This window comes from Dermacentor andersoni, chromosome 3 (genome assembly GCF_023375885.2).
Source record: "Dermacentor andersoni chromosome 3, qqDerAnde1_hic_scaffold, whole genome shotgun sequence".
NCBI classification, from domain to species: Eukaryota; Metazoa; Arthropoda; class Arachnida; order Ixodida; family Ixodidae; genus Dermacentor; species Dermacentor andersoni.
Window position 1 is genome coordinate 141,495,120 of NC_092816.1, and position 25,443 is coordinate 141,520,562.

At 45.3% G+C, this 25,443-nt stretch overlaps 1 protein-coding gene across 2 annotated transcripts; it reads right to left on the reverse strand.

The window, feature by feature from the left end:
* Positions 1–228: 228 nt before the first annotated feature.
* LOC129383148 (uncharacterized) lies at positions 229–25,443 on the reverse strand. Of its 2 annotated transcripts, none has more exons than XR_011893103.1 (5): positions 25,307–25,442; positions 24,638–24,717; positions 15,105–15,206; positions 7,171–7,200; positions 229–524 (listed from the first exon to the last, which is right to left on the reverse strand). XR_011893103.1 is itself a non-coding variant. In XM_072286783.1 (5 exons), the coding sequence occupies exons 1-5, from the start codon at positions 25,350–25,352 to the stop codon at positions 439–441; spliced, it is 381 nt and encodes a 126-aa protein (XP_072142884.1). In that variant the 5' UTR covers positions 25,353–25,443; the 3' UTR covers positions 229–438. The 2 variants fall into 2 exon arrangements, 1 of the variants encoding a protein (XP_072142884.1); XM_072286783.1 differs by having other exon boundaries at positions 15,105–15,243; positions 25,307–25,443.

Genomic DNA, 25,443 nt, shown 5'->3' on the forward strand with positions numbered 1-25,443 from the left:
GACCCGCTGATCAGACTTTTTGACGATCGCCGACTGTGTTCGCCGCTTTCGTTGTGCTATAAGTGTAGCCTGTTTTGTGGGCCCAGGTTCGCCCAATAAAATCTAGTTTTGCCTTTCACAGTATTGCTACTGTGCTCTTAACGTCACCACCACGTGACAATATTAACAAAACCTCGGTGGCCTCAAAACATATCTAAGGTCTTGGTAGCTACCAATATTCTTCAGAAATACTGTAGCAGCGCCATCTTTTACTAACATGGCACAAAAAGAATATATTTTCACTCCTTTCTCTACGGCCACCAGTCTTCTGCAAAAGACAGCCTTGATAAAAGCTATCAGAGAAAGAATTTTCCGTATGGCGTTTAGTGCTTTTTTCTTTTCTTAGACAATCTTCTTCCAAAACTGCCGAATCCTTTCTTTCTCGCCCTTCTGACAGCGTTACGAGAAGCGACACCCCTTTTTCCACGTTTCAAGGGCGCTTGCGGATTCGGCTGCTGGCAGGTGCCTTCCTTGCAAGTTGAAATCTGTAGGAATGGGAAGAAGTTAGAAAAAATAACAGCAAGATATATTATACTGCTCGCACTTAGAGAAAAAGAAGAAATGTAGAGCATCACTGATATGGCTGACAAATTAAAGCGTTCGGAAAGCATGATATTGACTCAAAGATGCGCGCTAGCCTGGGCAACCTTCATTACTAGAGGCGTAGCCAGAAAGCTCGTTCGGGGGAGCTCACGCTGCAGCTCGGCCTCCTCCTAATAGAATTTGTCGAAAGATGAAATACATGAATAATAGCTGCAAACGAATTTTCGAACGCTACGCACTGTGAAGACAGGAAAAATATGTATTTTTTTCGTAAAAGAATATACTCGTATGTCCTAAAAATTGTGCCCGAAATAACTGATATGAATGCTTCCATGTTTTTTGTCTATTTGTTAAGTAAAGAAAAATATCACACGAACTTGAGAACTGTGTAAGTTCGAAACCAGCAAAGCATGGCATGTCGCTGATATGAAAAATGGAAACGCCGGGAAATGAAGTAGACGACAAACCATCATCATCATTAGCCTGTTTTATGTCTACTGCAAGACGAAGGCCTCTCCCTGCGATCTCCAATCACCCCTGTCTTGCGCCTACCGATTGCAACCAGCACACGCAAATTTCCTAGTTTCATCGGTCCAACTAGTTCTCTGCCGTCCTAGACTTCGTTTGCCTTCTCGTGGTATCCATTCTGTAACCCTAATGGTCCAGCGGTTATCTATGTGCCGCATTACATGACCTGCCCAGCTCCATTTTTTTATTCTGTTGCCAATTAAAATATCGTCTATACCCGTTTGCTCTCTGATCCAAACCGCTCTCTTTCTTCCTCTTATCGTTATGCCTAGCAATATTCGTTCCATCGCTCGTTGCGCGGTCCTTAACTTGTTCTCAAGCTTCTTTGTCAGTCTCCAAGTCTCTGTCCCATGTGTTAGCACTAGCAAAATGCACTGATTGTACACCTTCCCTTTCAGTCATAATGGCAAGCTTCCAGACAGAAGCTGACAATGCCTGCCGTATGCGATCCAACCCATTATGATTGTTTTATGAATTTCCTTCTCATGATCAGGGTTCCGTGTGATTAATCGGCCTAGGTAAACGTACTCCTTCGCAGACTCTAGAGGCTGGTCGGCATCCTGACCTCTTGATCCTTTGCCCGGCAATTCTTCATTATCTTTGTCTTCTGCGCATTAATCTTCAACTCCCCTCTTACACTCTCTCTGTTAAGGTCCTCAATCATTTGTTGTAACTCGTCTGCACTGTTGCTGGATAGAACAATGTCATCGGCAAACCGAAGTTTGCTGAGATATTCGCCTTCGATCCTTACTCCTAAGCCTTCCCAGTTTAACAACTTGAATACTTCTTCCAAGCACGCAGGGAATAGCAGTGGAGAGATTGTGTCTCCCTGTCAAATCCCTTTCTTTATAGATATCTTCCTGCTTCTCTTGTGCAGAATTAAGGTAGCTGTAGAACCTCTGTAGATAATTTCGAAAGTGCTTACGTAAGCGTTCTGTCCTCCTTGATTACGTAATGCCTCTACGACTACTGGTATTTCTACTGAATCAAATGCCTTTTCGTAATCTATGAAAGCCATATAGAGAGGCTTATTGTGCTCTGATGATTTCTCGGTAACCTGATTAATGACATGGATGTGATTCATTGCAGGGTATCCTTTCCTGAAGCCAGCCTGTTCCCTCGGTTGACTAAAGTCCCGAGTTGCCCTTATTCTATTGGAGATATCTTTGGTAAATATTTTATATAATACCTGGGAGTAGGCTAATGGCCTATAATTTTTGAATTCTTTAACGTCTCCCTTTTTGTCGATTAGTATAATGTTTGAATTCTTCCAGTTCTCTGGGATCCTTGCAGCCGATAGACACTTCGTATAAAGAGCCGCCAGTTTTCCAAGCAGTAAGTCTCCTCCATTCTTCATTAAATCGACTGTTATTTCATCTTCTACTGCCACTCTTCCTCGTTTCATGTCTTGCAAGGCCCTTCTGACCTGATCTCCAGCTATAGGACGAGTTTCTGTATCCTGTCCATTACTGTTTCTAATGGAAGTATCCTGACTCCCTCTTGGTATTCTTCAGGTCAGTATAGAATTTTGCCGCTTCTTTTACTAGATCTTTGAGATGGCTGATGATATTACCGTGCTCATCTTTCAGTGCATATATCTTGGTTTGTCCTATGCCAAGTTTCTTTCTCACTGATTTCAGGCTGCGTCCATTTTTTCCGGCTTCTTCAGTCTTTCTCACGTTATAGTTTTGAATATCACTCACTTTTGCGTTGATGATCAGTTTTGACAGTTCCTCTCGAGTTGGCCGCTTTCATTCTTTGCCATTTCTTTATCATGTCCTTTGTTACTTGGCAGAGCTTGTCTACTGGTTGCCTTGCTGCCTTGCTACCCACTTCAATTGCTGTCTGTGAAGTCAACCTAGTTACGGTTTCATTCATTACCTCTGTGTCAGCTACATCTCTCTGTTCTAAGACCGCATTTTGTTTGCAAGTACCAGCCTGAATTCGTCTGCTTTTACGCTTACTGCCTCTAGGTTGACCTGTTTAGTCTTCCCCAATTTTACTCTTTCTCTCTTCAAATTGAGGTGAATCCTAGCCCTCACTAACCTATGATCACTGTACGTTTCCTTACTTATCATTTCTACATCCTGCACTATGCTGGGATCAGCAGAAAGTATGAAATCAATTTCATTTCTTGTTTCACCATTAGGACTTTTCCAGGTACCCTTTCTGTTGCTACGCTTCCTGAAACAGGTGTTCATTATTCGATGCTTATTCCTTTGTGCGAATTCTACCAACATCTCACCTCTAGCGTTTCTAGAATCGACGCCGTAGTTGACAATTGCTTGTTCACCGGCCTGCTTTTTCTCCACTTTTGCATTGAAGTTTCCCATTACTACAGTATGCTGAGTTCGCACTTTTCTCATCGCTAATTCAACATCTTCATAAAACTTATCTACTTTGTCATCATCATGACCGGATCCTGGAGCGTAGGCTTGTACTGCCTTTAATCTATACCTCTTATTAAGTTTGATTACGATTACAGCAACCCTCTCATTAATACTGCAGAATTCGTCAATGTTGTCTACTATGTCCTTATGGATTAGGAATCCAGCCCCGTAATACTTCTGAGCGAAACTTCGTCATTCAAGAATGTTGTTTAAATTTTTGCACATACGCAACGGCCAGGGAAAAATATTAATGGCGCTCTTCCTCGTTCCAATATATTGCGCAGTAGGAGCTGTCATCGTTCGTGCACTGTGAGTAATTGCACCGAAATTATAGTCGCAATAGAAAGCACATAGAAAAAGCAGGATTCCTGCTAAATATACGAGGGTGAGTCAAACGAGAGTGAGCCAACGCGAATATATTACAAACGGGGCACTTCATTTAAGAGTAGTCTCCATGAGCATTGTAACATTTGTCCCACTGACTAACGAATCGCGTGATTCCCGCCTCATAAAGCTCCTTTGCTTGCTGCTTCGAAAACTCTATAACTGACCCCTTCACGTCATTGTCCGACACGAACCTCGTTCTTTGAGCTGTTTCTCAATTCCTCCAAATTGTGGAAGTCGCAAGGTGACAGCTCTGGGCTGTATAGCGGATGTTGCAGCGTTTCCCACTTGAAGTTTGCCAGTTTTGTATTTACCACATCAGCGACGTGGGGACGGGCATTGTCCTAAACAGATGACGCCATTCATCAATTTTCCACGTCCTTTGTTCTTGATTGCTACACGCAGCCGATCCGGCATTTCACGTACAATATCAGAAATGATTGATAGCCTCACCAGGTTTGGCAAACTCGATCAGTAATGGCCCTGACAATCGAAAAAAAAACGTAAACACCATTTTCTGGCGGAAATGACGGCCTTTCCTTTCTTTGAGGAATGTTTCTACTGTAAGCAATAATGTCGTGTTTCAGGCTCGTAATAGTGGCACCATGATTCGTCCCCGGTAACAGTTGCGGACAGGAAGTCGTCACCCTCATTGTGATACCGGATCATATGAGTCAAGGCAGCGCCGAACCTCTCCATCTTCTGGCCGTGGTTCAAAATCTTGGGCATCCATTGCGCACACAAGGACTGATAACCGAGATGTACATAAATTAATGTGTGAACCGAACTGTGACTGATGTCCACAGGCTCTGGTAGTTTGTCGACGCTTATCCTCCGTTCTTCTCTAATCAGCTCATCAACCTTTGTAACTGCGTTGGGGGTGACTGCACAGTCGCTTTGGCCCCCCAGCCTTGGATCATCTTTGCAACTTTCAAGTCCATCTTTGAACCCTTTGCTCCAACGATTCACAGTGGCCAACAAAATGCAGTGTTCAACGTACACGGCGGCGATACGGCGACTAATTTCTTTTTGGGAAACACCTTTAGCTGTCAAAAACCTCACGGCACCACGCTGTTCAACTTTTGGAGCGTTCATTAGGTCACGCAACCATGTTCAACCCAGTGTATGAGAGCATTAAAGAACATTGATGCTCACATTTGGGTGTCACTTTCGTAAATGAGAGATGCCTGTGTGCTACGCGCATGCCTCGCTGACAATGAACCGAATCATTATTTGACTCGGCCTCGAACATTAGAAATATAGGATACAATGGAATATACAAACGCGAAGCTACAGCTTGATGAAGGGCAAAGAAGTGTCACTGGAAACATAGTTCACCGCACGTATACACAAAAACTCGCTACAATATATTTAAATATACGTATAAGTCCCCAATAGATCTACATATCTATGAAAAAGTCACTGTATATAATGCATCAAACAAGGCAAATAAGTATGTTAGGCAATCACAGATTCACAGATCAAGGAATCTTAAGGCCTGCCCCCCCTCAACCCCCGCCTCCCTCCACTCCCCCAGATGCATCACGAGCGGCGGAAGGCAGAGCGCTTCCTCCCCGCTTTTGTCCCTTGCGCACACAAGTATGAGCCATCATCGTCGGCTTACCCATGCCAACACCCCCCCCCCCCCCTACGTTCTCACTCGCCTATGCAGCATGCGGCACCTGGTCACGATGTTATCGCCCTTGGACTTTCTACGGAACATGAGGGTGACGGCGACGGCAGGAATGTGCCTGGAGTGTCCACATAATTGCTATCGAAATAATATGATAATATTATTTCGATAATATAATATGAGTATCCGGCAACTAAAACTTTCCGTGGCCCTTTACTTTCCGCAAAAGAAGTAAAGAAATCGAACGTTCTCAAGCGGCAATTCATGGCGCCGCAACAATGTCTTTTTTTTTTCTTTTGTAGGGCCGGAGCACCGAATTGAAAAAAAAAACACATACACACACAAATGAAAGCGTGTTGGCCACAATGGAATGCCTACTTTGGGCACCCAATGTGGCTACAGAAGGAAGATCGAAGAAAACATGAGACCCTTGGCCCACAGAGAACGATACGCATACTGCCCCGTATACTACACCAGCGAGACAGGGCTTTCCGGAGAGGTTACGCTGAGGCGACCGCGTTGCAGTCCGTCGAGTCCCCACACTGATGGCGATGAGCGACCATTGTTTCTATTACTCGTCTGCTAGCCTGAAAGTGCCCAAAACAATGCCAGGCAAAAATCCACTGGGCCATACAAAAAGGACCGCGCACCGAAGTGCGCCGCGTGGTGGTCGGGACAGCACGAGAAAAACGCATGCTCTCTAGTTGGTTCTGGCAGCCCGCAGGTAACGGGAACAAGAAAATTGAAGAGGTTCAGTGTGGTCTTCGCAAATGAAAGTCAAAGCAGACAAATACATATGATCGTAGTTACCGTTACTGGATTTAGTGTCTTGACATGGTGCTTTAGCGTATATGAAAAACATGTTGATATTCTTTTCTGTGACATGACGGCACCAGTGAACCACTACAGCGTTTCGTCTCATCGGACTTCGCTGGTTGCTTTGTCAACTTCTCTGCTAGTGCTTTGATTTGGTATGTTTCGTTGTAAGGGCTGATGTACGAGTTTAGAAAAGTCAATGCACCTTTGGCGTCAAATGTTTATAACAACCTTAAACCCACAAATTTCCGTAATGGAAAATCTAAAGCACGACTTCTGAAATGTCAATGCACCTATCATATCTAATGTTTACAATAACTTCATACCCATAAAATTTCGGAAATGAAATCCGTTTCCTACGTAGATTACGGAGCCTCCGCGAGATGCCGTGACGAGCCCGTTCACCATCAAAACGCCCTTGAAACATTGTGCTAGGATGGAGCTCCTTGCGTTATGTGACTCACGGTGCATGGGCGTCGCCGCGAAACCCCGCCCGTGTTTGACTTTTAGAGCGTGAAAAAGTCATTCTAGAGAAATTCCAGAACGATTTCCGGCGCCGGTGGTTGTTTTGGTCGGCGGTGCTTGAGAGCACGTTAAAATTTCGAGGGGGTGTGCTGAAGCCCCATAAGCCCCGCCCCCCCCGCCCCTATTGCTACGCCCCTGTTCATTACTTATTGGTCTTAACTTTATTTAGTAAAGAAGATAGATATATAATTTGAGAGCATATTATTAAGGGGGGTTTTTAGCTTTTGATGAAGTTGATTTAGATAATTATAGGCTATGCGATCGTGGAACTTTGGATAGAAATAAATGTGTCATCTATATCCTTCTACATACCTGGGCTTGCGACAAGAAAGTTTCTCCAACCTGCGAAAGTTAGTATAAATAATTAGTTCAGTATTGTATAAGATGAAATAGTTCGTAAGTAATTATTTATTATATGCGCACATTCACAGCATCAGCTTTCAAGGAACTGCGTCGTAGCCAGACAGCACTATCCTCTCTCAATAATACGACACACACTTTTTGTAGACGTTTCAACTTACCGTTCGACCATGTAATCTCTCTGGCACTCACAAAGTGACACGGTAACCCGCTAAGTGGCGGACATTTGGAAAAGACGTAGTCCCTCCCAAAAAACGAAGCATAAGTTGCGTTAGGAAATGATTAGACAGACATAGGAAGTATGGATAGCAGCTTTATCGGCCGTATAGGCGGCGAGGAGTTACGGAGTCGCCATCTATCGGAAGCGCCTCGCTGGCGTAGTACGAGGGATCATGCGGCGCGCCCCTCATAGGTTTTGCTGCCAGCGCTCACTGAAAACACCACGCATGAGCTCTCCCGGACATTTCTGTAAGTACTTTCGAAACGAGAGAAGTTTTTTACTGCCTAAATAATAATCTTGGGTAAACTGAAAGCACAGAATCGTTTACAGACGCTATGTCTTTACCGAATACGCACAGTGAACGCCACTGCGCGCGGTCGCCGCGATGGAGTCTCCTGAACCGGCTTCTTAATATGCGTGCAAGGTAGGTAAACGCTGAGAGCAAACTATATGAAATATGTTCTTACACTGTTTGTATAACTAAATGGCGCGTAATAGAATGAAGCCTCAATGCAGCGATCGCACAGATTCGCAATTCGCAGCGACCGACTGCGCGTCTGCGTGCTTGTCCGCGCACTGTTTCGCTTTCGCCGCGTGCGCGTTCTCGCACCGTGCCATCAGCTTTAGGCCGCAGTATGAGCATTTGACAGTATACAAGCAACCATTGTTGCGTGGGCGCTATCAGAGCTGTTCAAAAATAATTTCATTGTAGAGACTTCGACGCCTACGGGGACTGTGATGTGCCGCCGCAACGATTCAATGTTTTTTTTTTTTTTTCATCAAAATTCTTGGACGTTTCAATAATATTTTTCGAGTTGCGCCGCAGGGTATCTTTATCGGTGTTCTCATCGTGCGATTTCCCGCTGCTTCGTTTTTGTTATCCAGTGCATTAATTCATAACACAAACATGACCATATGCTATACTTCTGTTCTTTAGTGTGCTTCTTACCGCTCCCTTCTCTATTCCGGTGAACTTGCCAGTATCTATGGCATCGACAAGTGTATAGACCAAACCGTCATGACATTAGTCGCGCAGCGGACTCGGTCGAGTGTCTCAGTGCGCGTGTCCCGAACATCACAGACCCGGCGCCGTAGCAGAAATTTTCCTCGCGTCTGTGCTTGCTGCATACTCGAGTAGTAGCCGATGACTGTTTGCCGGTTTTATGTTTCGCGAGCCAGGCTTCACGCAGCTTCTTATCCTGCGGCTGCGTGAGAATAAGGCTGGCACCGGGCTCCGTTGCATACGTCCGACACTGCGGCACCGAGCAGTAGCCTACCATGTTGCGCGCCTTCGAAGGCAGCCACTACCTATTGTAGTGCTTTCAAGCGTTGTAAAGGAGACACTCGAAGCGGGAAAATCTCGCCACTAAATGAAAACTGCAGCGTACGAGGGAATTTAAACTCTCGTTTCCAGCTCGCTTGAGCGCTCCCGAAGCAGCCGACGCGGCCGCTATGTCCACGTGATCCCTAATAGCACGTCACGCCGACGGGGGCGCCAGCTTTTCCAGTGGTGGAGCTCGAGGCCAATACACTTATAAACATTCACATACTAACTAAATTAGCAAGCGTGATCTCAGCACGCATAGGCAAACATGATTACATCACACTCGATGAGCGTGGACGCTCGCTCTCAAAACGCTGGCGTGAGGAAGCGCGGTAACCACAGCGAGCGAAGTGACCTTCGTGCTGTTTATCGCTTCAACGCAAACTGAGCGTCGAGAATACAGCGCACACAAAGCTACGAGCCATCGGCTCACCTAACTGTCGCCCGAAAGCAGATCCCTTTCAAGATAGAGACAGCGCGGTCGCGCCGTACGCAGTTGTAGCCCAAGCACAACACCGTCAACTCTCTCCTCCACCCGGTACCATGCACGCGACGGAGGGCAGCACGCTTCCTCCCCACTTTCCTCCCTTGTGCGCGCGATATTGAGCCGCGATTGTCGGCTCACCTTCGCTCGCGCATACAACATACCCGTAGACGGAGGCAGTGCTTTCGCGCTTGAATTTTATACGGAACATCAGGGCGACGATAGAAATGCGCCTGGAGTGTCCATATAATTGTTATCGCAATAAAAAAAAAGTCATCTGCGGGACCAGGACCGAGAGAGGGCGTACGCAATTTTTCCAGTAGGTAGCGAGAAGTCAGGCATTTTCAATTCAACAACTACTAGTCATCTTAACCGGGAGCTCGTACAGAAGACCACCTAATGATAAAAAAAAGGAAAAAGAGGTGCTTGCATTTTCTTCTCGCTTAAGATAGCAATAAGAATAATTGACGGATACCTATATAAAGAATTTTCTTCCTACGTTCAAGCTTTGTTGGGCTAAAGAACGAGAATATGAAGCTCTCTACCGAGCCACAGTGTCTTATTGCTGTGATTGCCTGATAGACGTGGAAAAACCGGCAACCTTGGTACCAAGCCTGGTGCTGTTTTTAAGAACTAGAGCAATGACTGTTATGTGAGTCATTTTTCGGCGGTCATACCGTACCCTGAGTCTTACGCAGAATGTCAATACCGGCCGGATAATCGTTTTGACACCAAAATCAACTTTTAGGAGTAATCGAACGCGTTCAGCGGATTCGCTTTTACGTGACTTACACGCGCCACTATTCAATTTAATTCGTCTAGGACGCCATTGTATGACAGCTGAGATGTTACGAGGAATCGCAACACTTTATTGATGCGATCAGGCCACTTCACGCCCTAGGTCTGTCTGTCTGTCTGTCTGTCTGTCTGTCTGTCTGTCTGTCTGTCTGTCTGTCTGTCTGTCTGTCTGTCCGTCCGTCCGTCCGTCCGTCCGTCCGTATGTCTGTCTGTCTGTCTGTCTGTCTGTCTGTCTGTCTGTCTGTCTGTCTGTCTGTCTGTCTGTCTGTCTGTCTGTCTGGCTGTCTGTCTGTCTGTCTGTCTGTCTGTCTGTCTGTCTGTCTGTCTGTCTGTCTGTCTGTCTGTCTGTCTGTCTGTCTGTCTGTCTGTCTGTCTGTCAGTAGCCTTGTTTACATGAATGCAACAGTAACGTATCGTATTATTTGTCTAGCTTATCGCACTTCATGTAAACGCAGTAATTCGCTAGGAAGGCGTATCGTATGCAATGCGACAAACGAGGTAGATTGAGATTAAAGATGCGCATTTAAAAATTACATGTATACAGAATGGCATTAAATTTGCTCCCCGCTCAAGGAGCTTTCCATGTAGCGCCTGGGCAAGTAAACTTTAGTGGTGTCCTTAGGGCTCACGCGTCAACCTGAGCACATTAAGAAAAAAAAATGTCCATAGAGCTTTCAAAGTGGTTTCTTGTCATTTACATGATGCACATTACTGTGACCAGAAAACCTTTATATTTAAAAAGCATAGACAGCTTTTCGTTCATTTTGTATTTAGTGAGTGTTGCGGCAGAAAATGTCATGATATTTGATTTTTCTACTCGCTGTTAATGTGCCTTACGACTTTTAACGTTATGTAGCTTGAAGCAGGGGACATGGGGATCTCTCCATCTCATTTTATAGTCTAACAGGTGTCCTGCAACAGCTCAAATGCCTGTTTCCCCTAAATGCTTTACAAAAGAAGTGCAGAATGTTTTGTGTTGCTTGCTAATCTATAACCCCGCACGAGTCGTACCCAGGCTTCAGCTTTGCCCTGCACCCCCTCCCCCCCCAAAAAAATGAGCAGGTTTTGTCTTTCAACTTTCTACAAAGTTGCGTGCAAGGATTGTGACCTTGCCTTCTGTTACGCTGGGAAAACATGGACACCTTTTAGTATTTTACATGACATTCCCTTTATAAATGTGGTACCTCAAGTTGTGTTCAAGTATCTGCACATCACCTTTGTTTTCAGGTTTACGTTTGCCGCTAGCAAATGAGTGCACATGTTGCCAGTGACGATATATGTCAGAAATATTCTTTCAAGAGCACTCAGCTGCCTGGCAGTTTATTGTTCATAGAATTGGGTAGCAATGAGTTTTGCTCCTAATGTTCAATAAAAATTTTTATTTTGCAATCCTAATTTGATTCTTATGGACTCGTGAATACAATGCTCGAAGTTTCGAGTGCGTGCCTCACAATTTCTGTTGCAGTACACGTCAGGGACAGTGTGTGCTAGGTAATATCTGCGGTCACACAGTTTTGTTAAGCCTGTGGTTTATTAAGAGAAAAGTAAGCTTTGGCCAGGTTTTACTGGTTAGAAAAAAAATATGTGAGTAACACTGCCCCCCCCCCTCTCCCCTCACTGTCACCACGATGCTGAACGCAAAGGGAACTCTTGTGAGAGGTGGTCCTTCAGGAAGTCTCTGACAGTGCTCACTACGTTTGTGTCAGCTGGTGTTCTTGCTGGCTGCACGTAGATGTTGTGTTCAATGTCTCTCGCACAAGAAATCCACTGATCCGCAAAGATTTCGTGCCTCTCTTCAAAGAAGTTGCGCAGTATGTATACTGCTGCAGTAACGGTAGGCATGAACTTGTAGTTGATATCCGCTCTCTTCAAAGTTACCCGCCACATTCCCTTAAGTCTTCCAATGGCATGCTCCACAATGTTACGGCTTGAACTGTGGTACTCATTGAACGACTCTTGTTCAGCAGTGAGCGCTCCAGTGTATCCTTTCAAAATTCATGGCAAGCGTGAAGAAGCGGGATCACCAAGCAACATAAATGGTAATGGCAGGCCCCGAAATGTCTCCTCCCCACGTGGCAATACGTGTTCACTTCTGCGGTACAAGCAGGACACTTTTAGGACTGGTGAGTCATGTGCAGACCCAGGCACGTTGCACGTGTTGCAGCGAAATCTGCCAAATGCTAATAAACTCACTTGAACATACGTATATATCCCATTTCATGCGTTCACAGACAATGTCTCTGGAACCAAACTTCTGCTGCATGGAATGTCTGCACACTTGTATTCAGCTGTTCTCAGTTAAAGGAAATAATAGTAATCAGAGAATGTACCAATTACTAAGCTCGAATTAAAAAAGTGCCCCAAAATAATGCACTTACAGAGCCCGATCATCCACCACAGCCAGCATGTTGTATAAGAAGTCCACATCTTCCTGTTTACGAAATCACGATACACCTTCTTAGGGGCTGCAATTGGGATGTGTGTCCCGTCTATAGCCCCAAAAATCTGATGAATGTAGCACTTTGCTTCAAATCTCGCAGCAATGGCTGCAGCTTCCTGTGTAGACGGCAACCGTATGAATGTCTTCATGTGGTACTTCACCAAGTTGCCACAAAACATGTAGACGCAATTTTTCACAGTGCTTTTGGGCACCCCGAATTGATTGCCTACAACCCGGTACTCGGAACAGCTGGCCAACTTGTATAGGGCTATTGCAACTCTCTTGTCTATAGGCACAGGTGGCCTAACACCGCCTGGTTTGGGTGACATGTAAGGCGCCATAAGAGTCACTAGCTCGTAGAATGAGGCCCTGGTCATTCTAAAATTCTCTCTCCAATCTTCATCAGTGAATTTCGTAAGCACTATGCGATTCCGCCAATCAGAAGATCGTGATTTCGACCAGAAGGTGCATTTCTTCGCTGGTGAAAAACCTGTAAAAAATATATTTCAGTTCAAACATCAGCATACCACTGTATAAGAAAACTGTACGAGAGAAAGATAAGTCGTAGAGTCAGAACCAGCAAGATTTAAATCGCCTGGGTGTCCTGATAAATAACGACAACGGCGGGCCTAGCACATCGTCAACCTAGAATTCGTTCTTATAAGGTACTGTCACGAGCAAAATGTTTGAAGACCATGGCATCAACGAAATATTTCACTTCCTGCTAGCGCAGCTTCGCAACCTAGAAATAAGTACGCTACATTGGATGAACACGCGCACGTAGGCTGTATCACCTAACTTCTGAAGGTATGACTAAGCTACAAAGAAAACGAAAAATTCGCGGCACCACTACTTTTAATGCTATTGCTCGCGAACGAACAACTTGCGTCGCATATACTACAGCACCGCTGCGGCATTCGTGTTTGAAAGGCAGTGCATGTACCTAGCCCGCTATTAAAGGTTGCGGGCTCACAAGCAATTTCCTACCATTGCGACGCTTGCAGGACAAAAAAAAATCATGTTCCTACCTACCATTAGCATCCATTCTGCCGGAGTTGAGTCAGCAGCTGGACAGGCTGCTCGTAGCGCCGTTTCCGGTAAAAGGACTGGATAAGGCGTGAACGTTCTCGGTAGCGCACAAGTGCAGTCACGTAAAAGAGAATGTGAATATTTGTCCACGCTGACAACAGCAAAAGGAACCCGATGCGATAACGAGCAGCCATCTTTGACAGACGCCATGCACTTTACGCGTGATTTTCACATGCCAACGGAAGTTGAGTGCCCGAAGTTGGCGTGTATTTTCCAAATTTGACACTACATGGTGCTAGCAGGCTGTTAGATGCGCATACATGTAAACAGCGACGCATCCGCCAAACACGATCTGCTAAGGCCATTCTATACGCTTCTTTCGCATTCAAGGAAACAAGGCTTGTCCGTCCGTCCGTCCGTCCGTCCGTCCGTCCGTCCGTCCGTCTGTCCGTCTGTCCGTCTGTCTGTCTGTCTGTCTGTCTGTCTGTCTGTCTGTCTGTCTGTCTGTCTGTCTGTCTGTCTTTCTGTCTGTCTGAGTTTCTAAACGTTTTCCTGCCAAATTGGATCATTTGTTGGCCCCCTTAACTGATTGGCCCCTGAACTTGGGCCAATACCGTTGAACCACGTCAGAAATTTGCTTAGAGCACGTGCCATCCAAAACGACTTGTGCGTGGCTGTAGATATCTCTTCAACTACCTCGTCGTCCCAAAGGCTAAGCTAACATGTGCTGCAGTGGCAATGGCGCATAAATAGCAGAATGCAAGATATATCGCTAAATTTTCAGAAAGAGACCACAGAGAAAACAAAATGGAGCGGCTTTACAAAGGTGCAGTAGACTGGCAATTTATAGTTTCATTTTAATAAAACAAGTCTATGCTCCAACTACAAGCCGTGTCCTTTCTGGCAATATTTAAAACGTAAACCTTGAGAAAGATAAAACAGTGATCTACAAAGGACAGAGTGCAAGACGAAACAACGGCAAACAACTGAATAAAAGCATAGTTACGCTAATTATCTTCTTATATAATTACATACCACCTCATATTTTAATATCCGCAATGTAGCTATTGAGTATGCAAGGCATATTGATATAAAACAATTTTCGACGACGACAGCGTTTTCTAGGTATACGCCGTAAAATCCGCAATAAAAATACACTATTGTACCACCTATTTTTCAAGAAAACAACGCTTCATGCAATGAAGCATAAAATAAACTGGAATGCCAGTGTATTTGGTCGGACATTTTGAAAATGAATATCTTGAAATTGGCGTAGTCCTGATGATTTGTTCAAAGTGAATGTACCTTGCGAACTCAGCGGCTACCATGCAAAAAACGAAGTGTCTGCCGCAAAGAAGTGAATAAAGAGATAACTAGCATTATTATGCTATTGATATATTTAAGCATTCTAGGTTCTCATCGGAGTAGTGGCTTCCCCATTCAGTTTTTTTTAGTTGAAGGGTTAGAAATGTGCTGTCTGCAGCGAGAATAACTTTCTGTACTTCACCATTTTTTTTAAGTGATGCTGCTTTAATGCACATTACTGATGCCTCTGAATGCACTCAAAACAACGTATTAATTTTTCGCTTACTTGACAGGGCGTTCCATCTACTTCCCTGTAGAGAACGACCACTGGGAGTATGTCGCGGTATGACAGCACGCACGGAAATGCACATGGGGTGATAATTGATGTCTGAAAGCAAAAGCGATATCTTGTTTGAGGAGCTTCTCTGCATGAAAGTCATCAAAAGCATCAAGTATCGTTACTGAATTTGTGATTCATGATTGCGGCGTTAACACCTATGACATAAATAAATAGTCCCAGTTTCATCCGAAAGGCGATGCATCCACGGCGATAGCTAGTTATCAGACAGCTAGATATGCGGAGTAAAGATAGCAGTTTTATCGACTGTATAAACTTGTAAACTTTTGCTTACTAACTAAGCATTCTGTTCTTTCTCTCTCTCCTGTGTCCACATTTATTTTAATATAAGCACATAAAAAGTTACTCCCAACAACGCCATATATCTAAGCTTTTCAGTTCTTTAGCGGTGTTACAAACCAAGTATAATAGAAACCCCATCTGGCTAAGTGCTTCATAAATCAATTATATGTGTTTAAACATGAGTTTCTTGGTGTGAGTAGGTCCTTCAGATAGTAACATCTGCTTCTCTACACCACAAAGTTTCCATGACTTTTGAATATGTAGCTTGATATTTACGTTGCGCAACAGTCTTAAAATGATCTCGTAATTGCACAAGTTATGCTTGCTTTCAGATCCAACGTTAGCCTGCTTTACGCTGAAATTAAGGAATGCAATACTGCCCTCGAGCCAGCAGCCGTTCAGGGAAGGCTTTACCTCGGGGTGACCATACTTTCAAGGGGTGTGGGAATATTATAAACTTTCGAATAACAAATCGATAGTGTCCTATTCGATTCGGTTTTCAAATGTAATTGTCTATTCATAAATGCGAACGTATACTTTTGAAGACTTCAAAAAGTCAACCGCGACCAAATTAACATAAAATTGGAGCAAAATCACGGTAAGTTTAAAGCTCCGCGGCATAGTATAGGTACAATACATGTGAATTTGTGTAATGGAGCAGGGTGCGTCACTTAGATAGCCATAATTTACAGCCTGTCTAGCGACCATTCGCACTCCCCGAAAAATCATGAGCATGCGAAGGAACTACTTGTTTGCTCCTAATGCTCAATTTGATCGTTTAATAAGCAACACTTCATAACCTACTATGTAATAACGAGAACCTGCTAACTTTATAATACTGGGGTGTAAACATCGGTTTAATAATTGTGATAACGGCTATTCATTATTCGAAACCTATTCAAGAGGTATAAGATATTCGATTTAATTTGCTTCTGGCACTATTCGAATCGTATATGATTTCGTATCGAGATTCACTGTTGGCACACCTAATAATTTCCATGTTCAAGTGTGTGTAAAACGTAGGAATGCCCACATTAGATACCGTTGTATTTACATGAATCTAGCTTGGTGCATTTCAGAAACAACGCTGAATTCCACCCTCTGTAGGAAGCCCAATTTTACCTTAGGGCAAAAATTAAAAAGTGAAATTACGGAGAACCACTGAGTTTAAAGAATGAATAATGAAGTTCCAAATTTGTTACGCTGCTCCAAAAGAAAATATCAGGGATTCGTTAGCTGCATCTGTTAAAGCATCCAAAATTTAGACACGTGATGTATCAGTGTTCAGTCTGCGCAATACAATTGATATGCTTACGAAGGTTTTGAGAACAGTCGTAGTAAGAAGTTTAGGAGCATATTTCAGTAGCACAAAGGACATCTATTTCGTCTGCGGCGGCTGTCTGAGCAGGCGCGTTTCCAAACGCCGCTATGTGTTTTATTTGAAATACTGGATTCTTCCTTAAATGATTCGTTTTTACGATATTTAGAATTTCCACAAATTTTTCACGCAGCTTATGGCTTAGGTATGCCATGCATTTCTGTAGAGTTTGACATTTACTTTTAATTTCAACAAAGCTATTCAAAATTGATGGAGTGGCTGCCGAGAAAAACCATTTCTTTGTGAACATTTCTTTCGGGAGGAACTCTTGAGTTAACCTTCCACTTAAACGCCTAAAATTGTGTTTATATATTCCTTATGATTAAACGGCTAAAACGAACATTTCTGACTTAAGTTTCCCTAGAGAATGTGGACGATGCGGCAGAATCGTAACTGATGCCTTACGCATTCCAAAGCGGCATGAATGCGTTGTGAACGAATATGGCACCACCGCAGCAATCTGCGCACCCTGAAAGCAGGGCTTCGTATCGAGGCGCCCTGCGCCAGCCTTGTGCAACACGCAATAGCTGCGTGTGTGCTCTCTGTTCTACGCTGCAGCCGTTGTCTAGTGCTGTCACGTGAAAATGTCAACGCTGCGTATTCTTAGAATATCGTCAGACGAGCTGCAGCGCAGTGCTGAACCTGCGATTACTCTCAATACGTCGCCCTTTCGGGCGAAACTCACCTATTTGTTGATACAATACTTTGCACGTACCCATAAATTTCCTTTACTTATCTATATTCATACCCTGGCTAATGCTTGCGTCCAGAAATACAAAGGAAGTTGGAAAGCGTATCAAAGGTAAAATATCTTAGTTACACCGATTCTCTACCCAGGTTTTTGCAACAGGGCTCCGCAGATTACCTTGGCAGGGCGTTTCATGCTTATGCGAACAGTTAAGCAGAATAGGCTAGCAGCACACAGGAGTGTTTTCACCGCTTGTGCAGTTATCGATCTTGCCCCTTCACCTCACTTTAAGGCTTTTACATGTAATGTGGTCGGGCTTAGCACGATGTAACGAAAAATGCCAAGGGCGTACGTTCCTGCCAGTCACTCCTCTTTATTTTCTTTCGTTAAATAAGCAACATCCAGCTTGTCAGAAATTAAGAAATATCAAAGGATGATTGGAAAGAAAAATCAGAGACAAGAAGTGCTGTCTGTGACCAAAATATATATACGCCGACGAAGACGGCAATTCGGGGATGCGGTTTTCATTGGAATTTCATCTCAAAAGATTCATTTCGTGCTAGCTTTTACAGACAAGAAGCATCAGTGGCCCGTCGCATAGTTGACCTCAGTATGGACGTGTTTGTGTGAACGTAACGCGGCCTAAACTGTGAGCCATGGCTCATCCATATTTATCACACAGGTGCAAATAGTAAAGATCTTCAAAAGAGATAGCGCGAACTGTGAAGCCACGCCAAGAGCGAAAGCTCACGTGGAAGTCGTTTAAGTGGTTATGCGAACTGGACCGGTTACTACTGGAGGCGAGCCCAGCGCGTGGCAGCGCATGCAGCGCTATTTCACGGGGACTAAGGGCTGAATTTACTTTCTTGACGACGGCGCATAGGTACAGAGACAAGTCCAACTGCCACCCGCGTGTTTTGAAGATAGGTAGGCATTGTGTGGCTGAAATTCAGACGTGCACAAACGGATCTCGGTTGTCAACATATTTCCTTGAATTCTTCTGAATGAGAACATAGACGCTATAAAAAACATTCACAATAGAAACGAGAACGTTAGCAGCATTGAGTGCGAAAGGTCGCGATAGTGCTCGGTGTAGACGTTGGCTGTCGGGTTGCCTGACAGCTGTTTCGCAACAACCGTATGCAGAGTAGCTCATGAAATGTTTTGTGTCTTGCTCTGATATTGAATATTGAATAGAGACTTCGTTGGAAAACGATGCTTCACGTTTTGTCGTCAGTCGTTTGGAAAACAGACATACAATGAAGCAACGGTTGTGGTTATCTAGCACAGTCATGAACCAGTGGAAATGTAATACCAGTATAGCTTGTCTGAACGCCTGAAAGCTAATCCATTCAGATTTTAATGGAGTAAATTTATTGTCTTCCTAGACACCTTCGTTTTCATCGCGTAAAATTTTTTGAGCAAGCAGTTCTCTAGCCCATAGCATTAAACTCTTTCAGTGTGAACTCGCGCCGTTGTTGTGTGATTGCAGTGTACGATTTGACTGTTGACACGTGTACTTCTTTATCTTTTCGGGTGACCGCTTTTCACCATCTAACAAATGTTATCGCTCAGCGCGGGACACGCCCGCATGTATCGGAAGTTTCTTGAATGTCACCGATGGTTCTTTGTACTGTCTGTTGTCACCGAGGTTTGTGTAATCTAATTGCATGTGCGAGGCGAACTGTTTAGAACTTTCTGGAATACACGCGGGCATCAACGATTACTCTGGAACATTCGGTGACTCTTGTCTCAAAGCCGACGCGCTTGACCGGCAGATCAGTGTTTCCACGATCGCCGACTGTGTTCGCCGCTATCCTTGTTCTTTGAGTGTAGCCTGTTTTTGAGGGCACAGGTTCACCTAATAAAACGCTAGTTTCCTCATTCATGGTCTTTCTCACTATTACGTGACATCTGGTGGAAGTGCTGGTGCGTTCATGTACCGAACGCTCCCGCAAATCCGCGAGCCAAGCCCGAGCCACGAAGAGGACATCAACTTTGCTAAGGACCAGCAAGCTAGCCGTAGGCTGCAAGGACTGCCCCAGGAGAACGGACTTTGCCTGATAAGACCAGGCCACGAGTCCAGGTACAATGACAGTCCCAGTGTCGCCAACACCGATCGTGCTGCAGCAGCCCAGGGAACCACCGACGTGCCCCGGAAAGCTGGCTGGAGACGTATGAGATGGTTGCTACATTTAACCGGTGGAACCGTGACGACAAGCTACGACATGTCTTTTTCTCATTGGAAGACACCACCAAGAAGTGGTTCGAGAAATGAGAAGCCACCTTAACGACGTGGGACCTGTTCCGGAGCGGCCTCCTGCAGACATTGACAAGCGTCGTACGCAAAGAGCGAGCCCAGGCTCTACTAGAAACCCGAGGACAGCTGCTCAATGAGACCATCGCGAAATGTCAGAAATGTCAGGAAAGAAAAAAGTTCGCTTCTTGTTGAGGGGTATCAAGCAAGAGCTCCTTGCCGGATTGAAATGAAACCCGCCCATGACTGTTTCTGAATTTGTCTCCGAAGCCACAACCATTGAGAAGCAGCTCGGTGTGCGGACAAGGCGTTATAACCGCCAAAACTACACTGATGCTCAATTACTCGGCAGCGACGACATGCGAGAAACGATCAGAGCTATCGTTCGCCAGGAACTACAGGAGCTCTTTCCTTGGTCGCCGCCTCAAGTGGTCGCAATCTCTGACATCGTTAAAGAAGAAGTTCAGCGATTCCTTACAATTCCCGAGGTGCAATCACAATCACTGCAGCCCCAACTGGAAGCGATGATCGTGTGGCTGTCGCCCGCTGTCAAGGTACCCTTAAGCGACAGTGCTAAAGCCCCATAACGCCGCGATTCCGTCGTCAGCCACCGCCGCCGCCAGCACGGCAGCTCATCACCCAGCACAGCTACCCGAAGAAGATGGATATTTGGCACTGCCTCTACCACCGCCTGCTCTGCTATCACAGCAGAGAAACCGCAACGGTTAACCGCCGATGCCCATACGCGGAGGTTCGACTACGAAGGTTCGCCGTCAATGCACCGCGTCTTTTGGACGTCAGGCAAGGTGAACGCCATCGCGATATAGCCAACTACTTCGCCGCTACTCAGTGGCTCCACTCAGACGAGTCCTCGACGACCTCCCGTTTGCCGACACCAGGCCGCTACCTCATCGCAGCACCCACCATACAATGTTCCAGCCTTGGGCCGGTCCACAAGTCCATATCCGGAAAACTAAAAGCAATAGCCGATGAAAGTGTGGTTGCTGTACGTCGAAATCCCAAAGATCCTCCGGCCATGACGAAAGCACTTCAAGATCCAGCTCAACAACATACGAACGAGACGACGCTATCACGACGAAGCCTGCAAGTCAAGAATACGCCGGCGAAAGACGACGAGACGTTCCAGCTTCAGGTCACCACAACGCAGCGGTGATGCCACGCCGTGACCTAGTAACGAAAGACTAAGAACCACAGACCTCAACGTGCATATCGACGGCCACTCAGTCACCGCCTTAGCGGACAGAGAAAACTACTCCGTGATGAGCGGGCGCCTTACCACCCAATTTAAGAAAGTTAAGACTCCATGGTATGGCCCTGAATACCGGACAGCTAGAGGACACCTAATAAAGCCTACTATAATCTGCACGGCAAGAATTACCGTTCATTACCAGACTTACCCTGCCACCTTCATTATCCTCTAAGTGTTCACGAGACGTCATTCTCGGTATGGACTTCCTGAACCTTCACGGCGCAGTCATCGACCTGAAGTCAAAGTCCCTAACGCTGTCGGAAGATCAAGCGATGCCGCCAGAGCGGTCTCATAGTCACGACACCTTGAGTGTGATCGAACATCACGTGAGCATCCCGCATCCCTCTAACATTGTTATTTTCGTCGGCACCTAAACACCCGCAGACATATAAGCCGTCATCGAGGCTAATAACCGTCTACGGCTCGCTCGCGCAATTTTCTTCGCGAGAGGGATTGCTGGATGTCTTGCGGAAAAGCGAAAGTGATACCGACCAACTTCAGCCAGGTTTTCAAACACGCAGACGAGGGAACGACGACCGCATATATCGAGGAAATTGAAGAAACCAGCAATGCGTTACTCATCTCAGATTCCACCGCATCTACTCCGACCATCATAGTTCCCGAACCATACTTCGAAATAAATCCAAGTCTGCCCGTGAGTAAGCAGCAACAGCTCTGCATTCATCTTCGGTGATAGAAATATTTCTTTTGAATGTCATCGAGTATTTAATAAACACCAGTAGCAAAGCAATGAATAATAACTGAAGAGTTCGCTCGATCACACCGCTAGAGCACTTACCGAGTTTGGGCAGGAGAATGTAGATATACAAGGCAACAAGCCGAATAAATTCTGCACCACGACTTCATCCAGCCGTGGAAAAGCCCGGGGGCTTCTCCTGTCTGAATACTTCGCTGAACAGCAAAGAGCTGAGCCGGAACTAAAAGGCATCGTCGAGCATTTGGAAGGGAACACTGACGTTGTTCCTAGGGCACTTAGGCTAGGATTGTCTTCGTTTTCTCTTCAAAACGAAGTTCTCGTAAACAAGAACTTTTTACCAGTCGGCGCTAACTACCTCCTTTATACCTCCGCACTGTGTCCAGAAGTGCTGCACGTCTTGCATGACGATTCTACTATTGGGCACTTCGGATTCTCCCGGACGCTAACGCGTATATAGCAAAGATATCACGGGCTGCGCCTCACCACCGACGTCAATCGATACGCCAATACATGCCGAGACTGTCAGCAACGCAAGACACCACCAAAAAAGCCAGCGGGATCACTACAGCTGATCGAGCCTCCTCAATTGCCGACCATTTCAGCGGATCGGGATGAAATTGTTGGGACCCTTTCCAACGTCAACATCCGGAAATAATTGGGTCCTCGTCGCGACGGACTACCTCTCCCGCTTCGCTGAAATGAAAGCTCTGCCGAAAGGTAGCGCAGCCGAAGTGGCACAATTTTTCGTCGAGTACATTCTGCTGCGACATGGTGCCCCAGAAGTCCTCATCACCAACACAGGAACGGTCGTAACAGTAGAGCTTACCCAAGCCACCTTGCAGTACCGCCAGACAAGCCATAGGAGGACAATTGCCTACTCCCCCGGGGACGAATGTTCTTACTGAGCGCCTGAAGAAGACCGTCGCCGTAATGCTAGCGATGGACGTCGGCGTCGAGCACCAGACGTAGAATATGGTCCTGCCGTACGTAACTTTCGCTTGTAACACTGCCGTTGGAGAAACAACTGAAATGATGGCCGTTCAAGCTGGTTTGCGGAAGGAACCCAGTGACTCTCGACGCCATGTTGCCGTACATCACTGGCGAAGAGAATCTTGACGTCGCCGGCTATCTGCAGCACACCGTAGAAGCCCGACAGCTCGGCCGCCTGCGCAGCAAGAATCAGCAGATGACCGATAGCCGGCACTACAATCTTCGACCACGATACGTGGAATAGGAGCCTGGGAACCATGCTTGAGTTTGGACCCTGGTATGCCGACGGGGACTTAATGAGAAGCTTTTACGCCTTTATATCGGACCCCACAAGATCACCCAACGCATTGGCGCGCTCGAATATGAGGTTGTGCCCGGCGACATTTCGATGTCACAGCCGAGTAGCTCACGACATGAAATAGTCTATGTTGTGCGACTTGAGCCGTTCTATCAGCGCTAACGAACTTCGGGACTTTGCATAGCTGAAGTTTAGACATTTTTCTTTGAAGTTTGTTTCTTTGTTGTGCTGTTACTTTTGTTTAATAAGTGTACTTTTCTTTTTCACCCTCCTGTTATGTTTGTAGCATCGGGACGATGGTTTTCGGGAGGAAGGCATTGACAAATCTACTTGTTTATCTTAGCGGGCGACCGCTTTTCACCGTCTAACAAATGTTATCGCTCAGCGCGGGACGCACCCGCAAGTGTCGAAAGTTTCTCGCATGTTACCGATGTTTCTATCTGCTCTCTGTTGTCACGGAAGCTTGTGTAATCTGTTTGCATGTGCGACGCAACTCGTGTAGAATTTTCTGGAACACACATGAGCGTCAGCGATTACTTTCTCTTTGCTGGAACTTTCTGTGACTCATATAGAAAAGCCGACGCGCTTGACCGGCAAATCACAGTTTCGACGATCGCCGACCGTGTTCGCCGCTATCGTTGTTCGTTGAGTGTAGCCTGTTTTTGAGGGGACAGGTTCACCCAATAAAGCGCTAGTTTCGTCATTCACAGTTTTGCTGCTTTCTTCATATACAAAACGTTCACTCAACAAGCTAACACGCTTACATTTGTCTTCCTGGTGGCGAGAAGGCTACAATTAACGATGAGCAGGCACCACGGGGCTTTGGTTGTCTAGCAATGGATTATATTCATAGGGACCTCCCACAGTTTATCACGCTTCCTAAGTTCACGAAACAGGCTTATTAAGGTGAAAGCTTTAGATCGCCCTAGGCTCGAAAATTGTGAAGTGCGCCGTTATGGATTCAAAATACATGGCACCAAAATTCATTGACAGTCGAAGCTTCGATCTTTGATGTTAATTAGGGCGAATTAGGCAAGAAATTTTTGTATCAGAAAGCGTCAAGACGAGGCGAAGAAGAAGCGTCAGCATGACCTGTGGTGTGAATTACGGTACAACATAGTTAATTAGTTACAGCACAAGAGACAGTTAATTAACATAGAGTCACATCAAGCACTCGAACACCGACCTTTGGTGGGAGCCGAAACCACTTGATGATTCGGGCGAAGCAGCCATATATCCAAGTGCGATATTGTGCGTTTGTTAAGCTCAAATAATCTTCCCTAGAGCCTATTTTTCTAACACAAAAACGGCGTTTGAACGCGTTATCTGCGTACTATAACACAAGGCGTAATGTAGGTGTCTTATGAGGATGAGCCTTGCCGCTTCGAACCAGTTGAACTACCAAAGTACACCAATTTCAGAACATGCACTTTTTCCTTATGAAGAAATTTGCAGTGCACAGCATGGGAACAATATTTTCTGGCGACAACGCTACACTACTTGCACCACATAGGCAAAATAAGTTTATTGTGTAAAGCATTATACATTGAGATATAAAATTTCCATAAAGTTGCACTCACTATAGATCTGGGTACCAAGCGCTGGCAATAGCGTTCCATGTTTGAGCTGGCCTTTCTGTTAGGGAGCGCTGAAAAAAAAGCTGGCAATGGAAGAAAATAACATGCTCAATAATTTGTCTAATAACGGAAACAATATTACTGAGGCGTGTTCTCATAACTACAAGTGGGTGCGCTAACAGTATACATTTGTTATCCACGCTAATGCTGCTATATTAGGACTATCATATATAATTGTAGAGAAGTAGATGTAGAGCTGTCTTTCAAGACCTTCACTGTATAGCGCTGTCTTTCTAGGATTCTGTTAAGGTCAGGCCAGTGGCTGCATTATGTACATCTGTATATTTATTGCACTCTTGAGATTACATTTGAACAGTCAATAGTCAGAATCAGCACTGAAGAGCACGGCGAGTAACGATGTACGTGATAAAATCACACTGTAAGGTGCCATAAATAAATGTTGTTGCGCTGGCTGATTTTGTGGTTTTGCCGCATCTCCGAACTTAAATATGCGTTGTTTTCACTATGCCTAATGATTTCATTTTGGGAAACGCACCTATTTAACCATGCACATTCTTAGAAAACATGTACCCAATCCCGCTGGAAAGCCGATCACGCAGATGTAATAAATTATTCCTGTTACACCTTATGTGCGAAGATAACTACACTTACCGAAGACGGTGAAGAGGGTTGAGAAGTGAAGCAAGGTAACCGCCATTTATTACCTAACTGCTTCCTCGAACGGGAGGCAGCCGGTTGTTTTCTGTTCAGCTTTCCCTTCATCGAAGATTGCATGGAAAGAAACAATA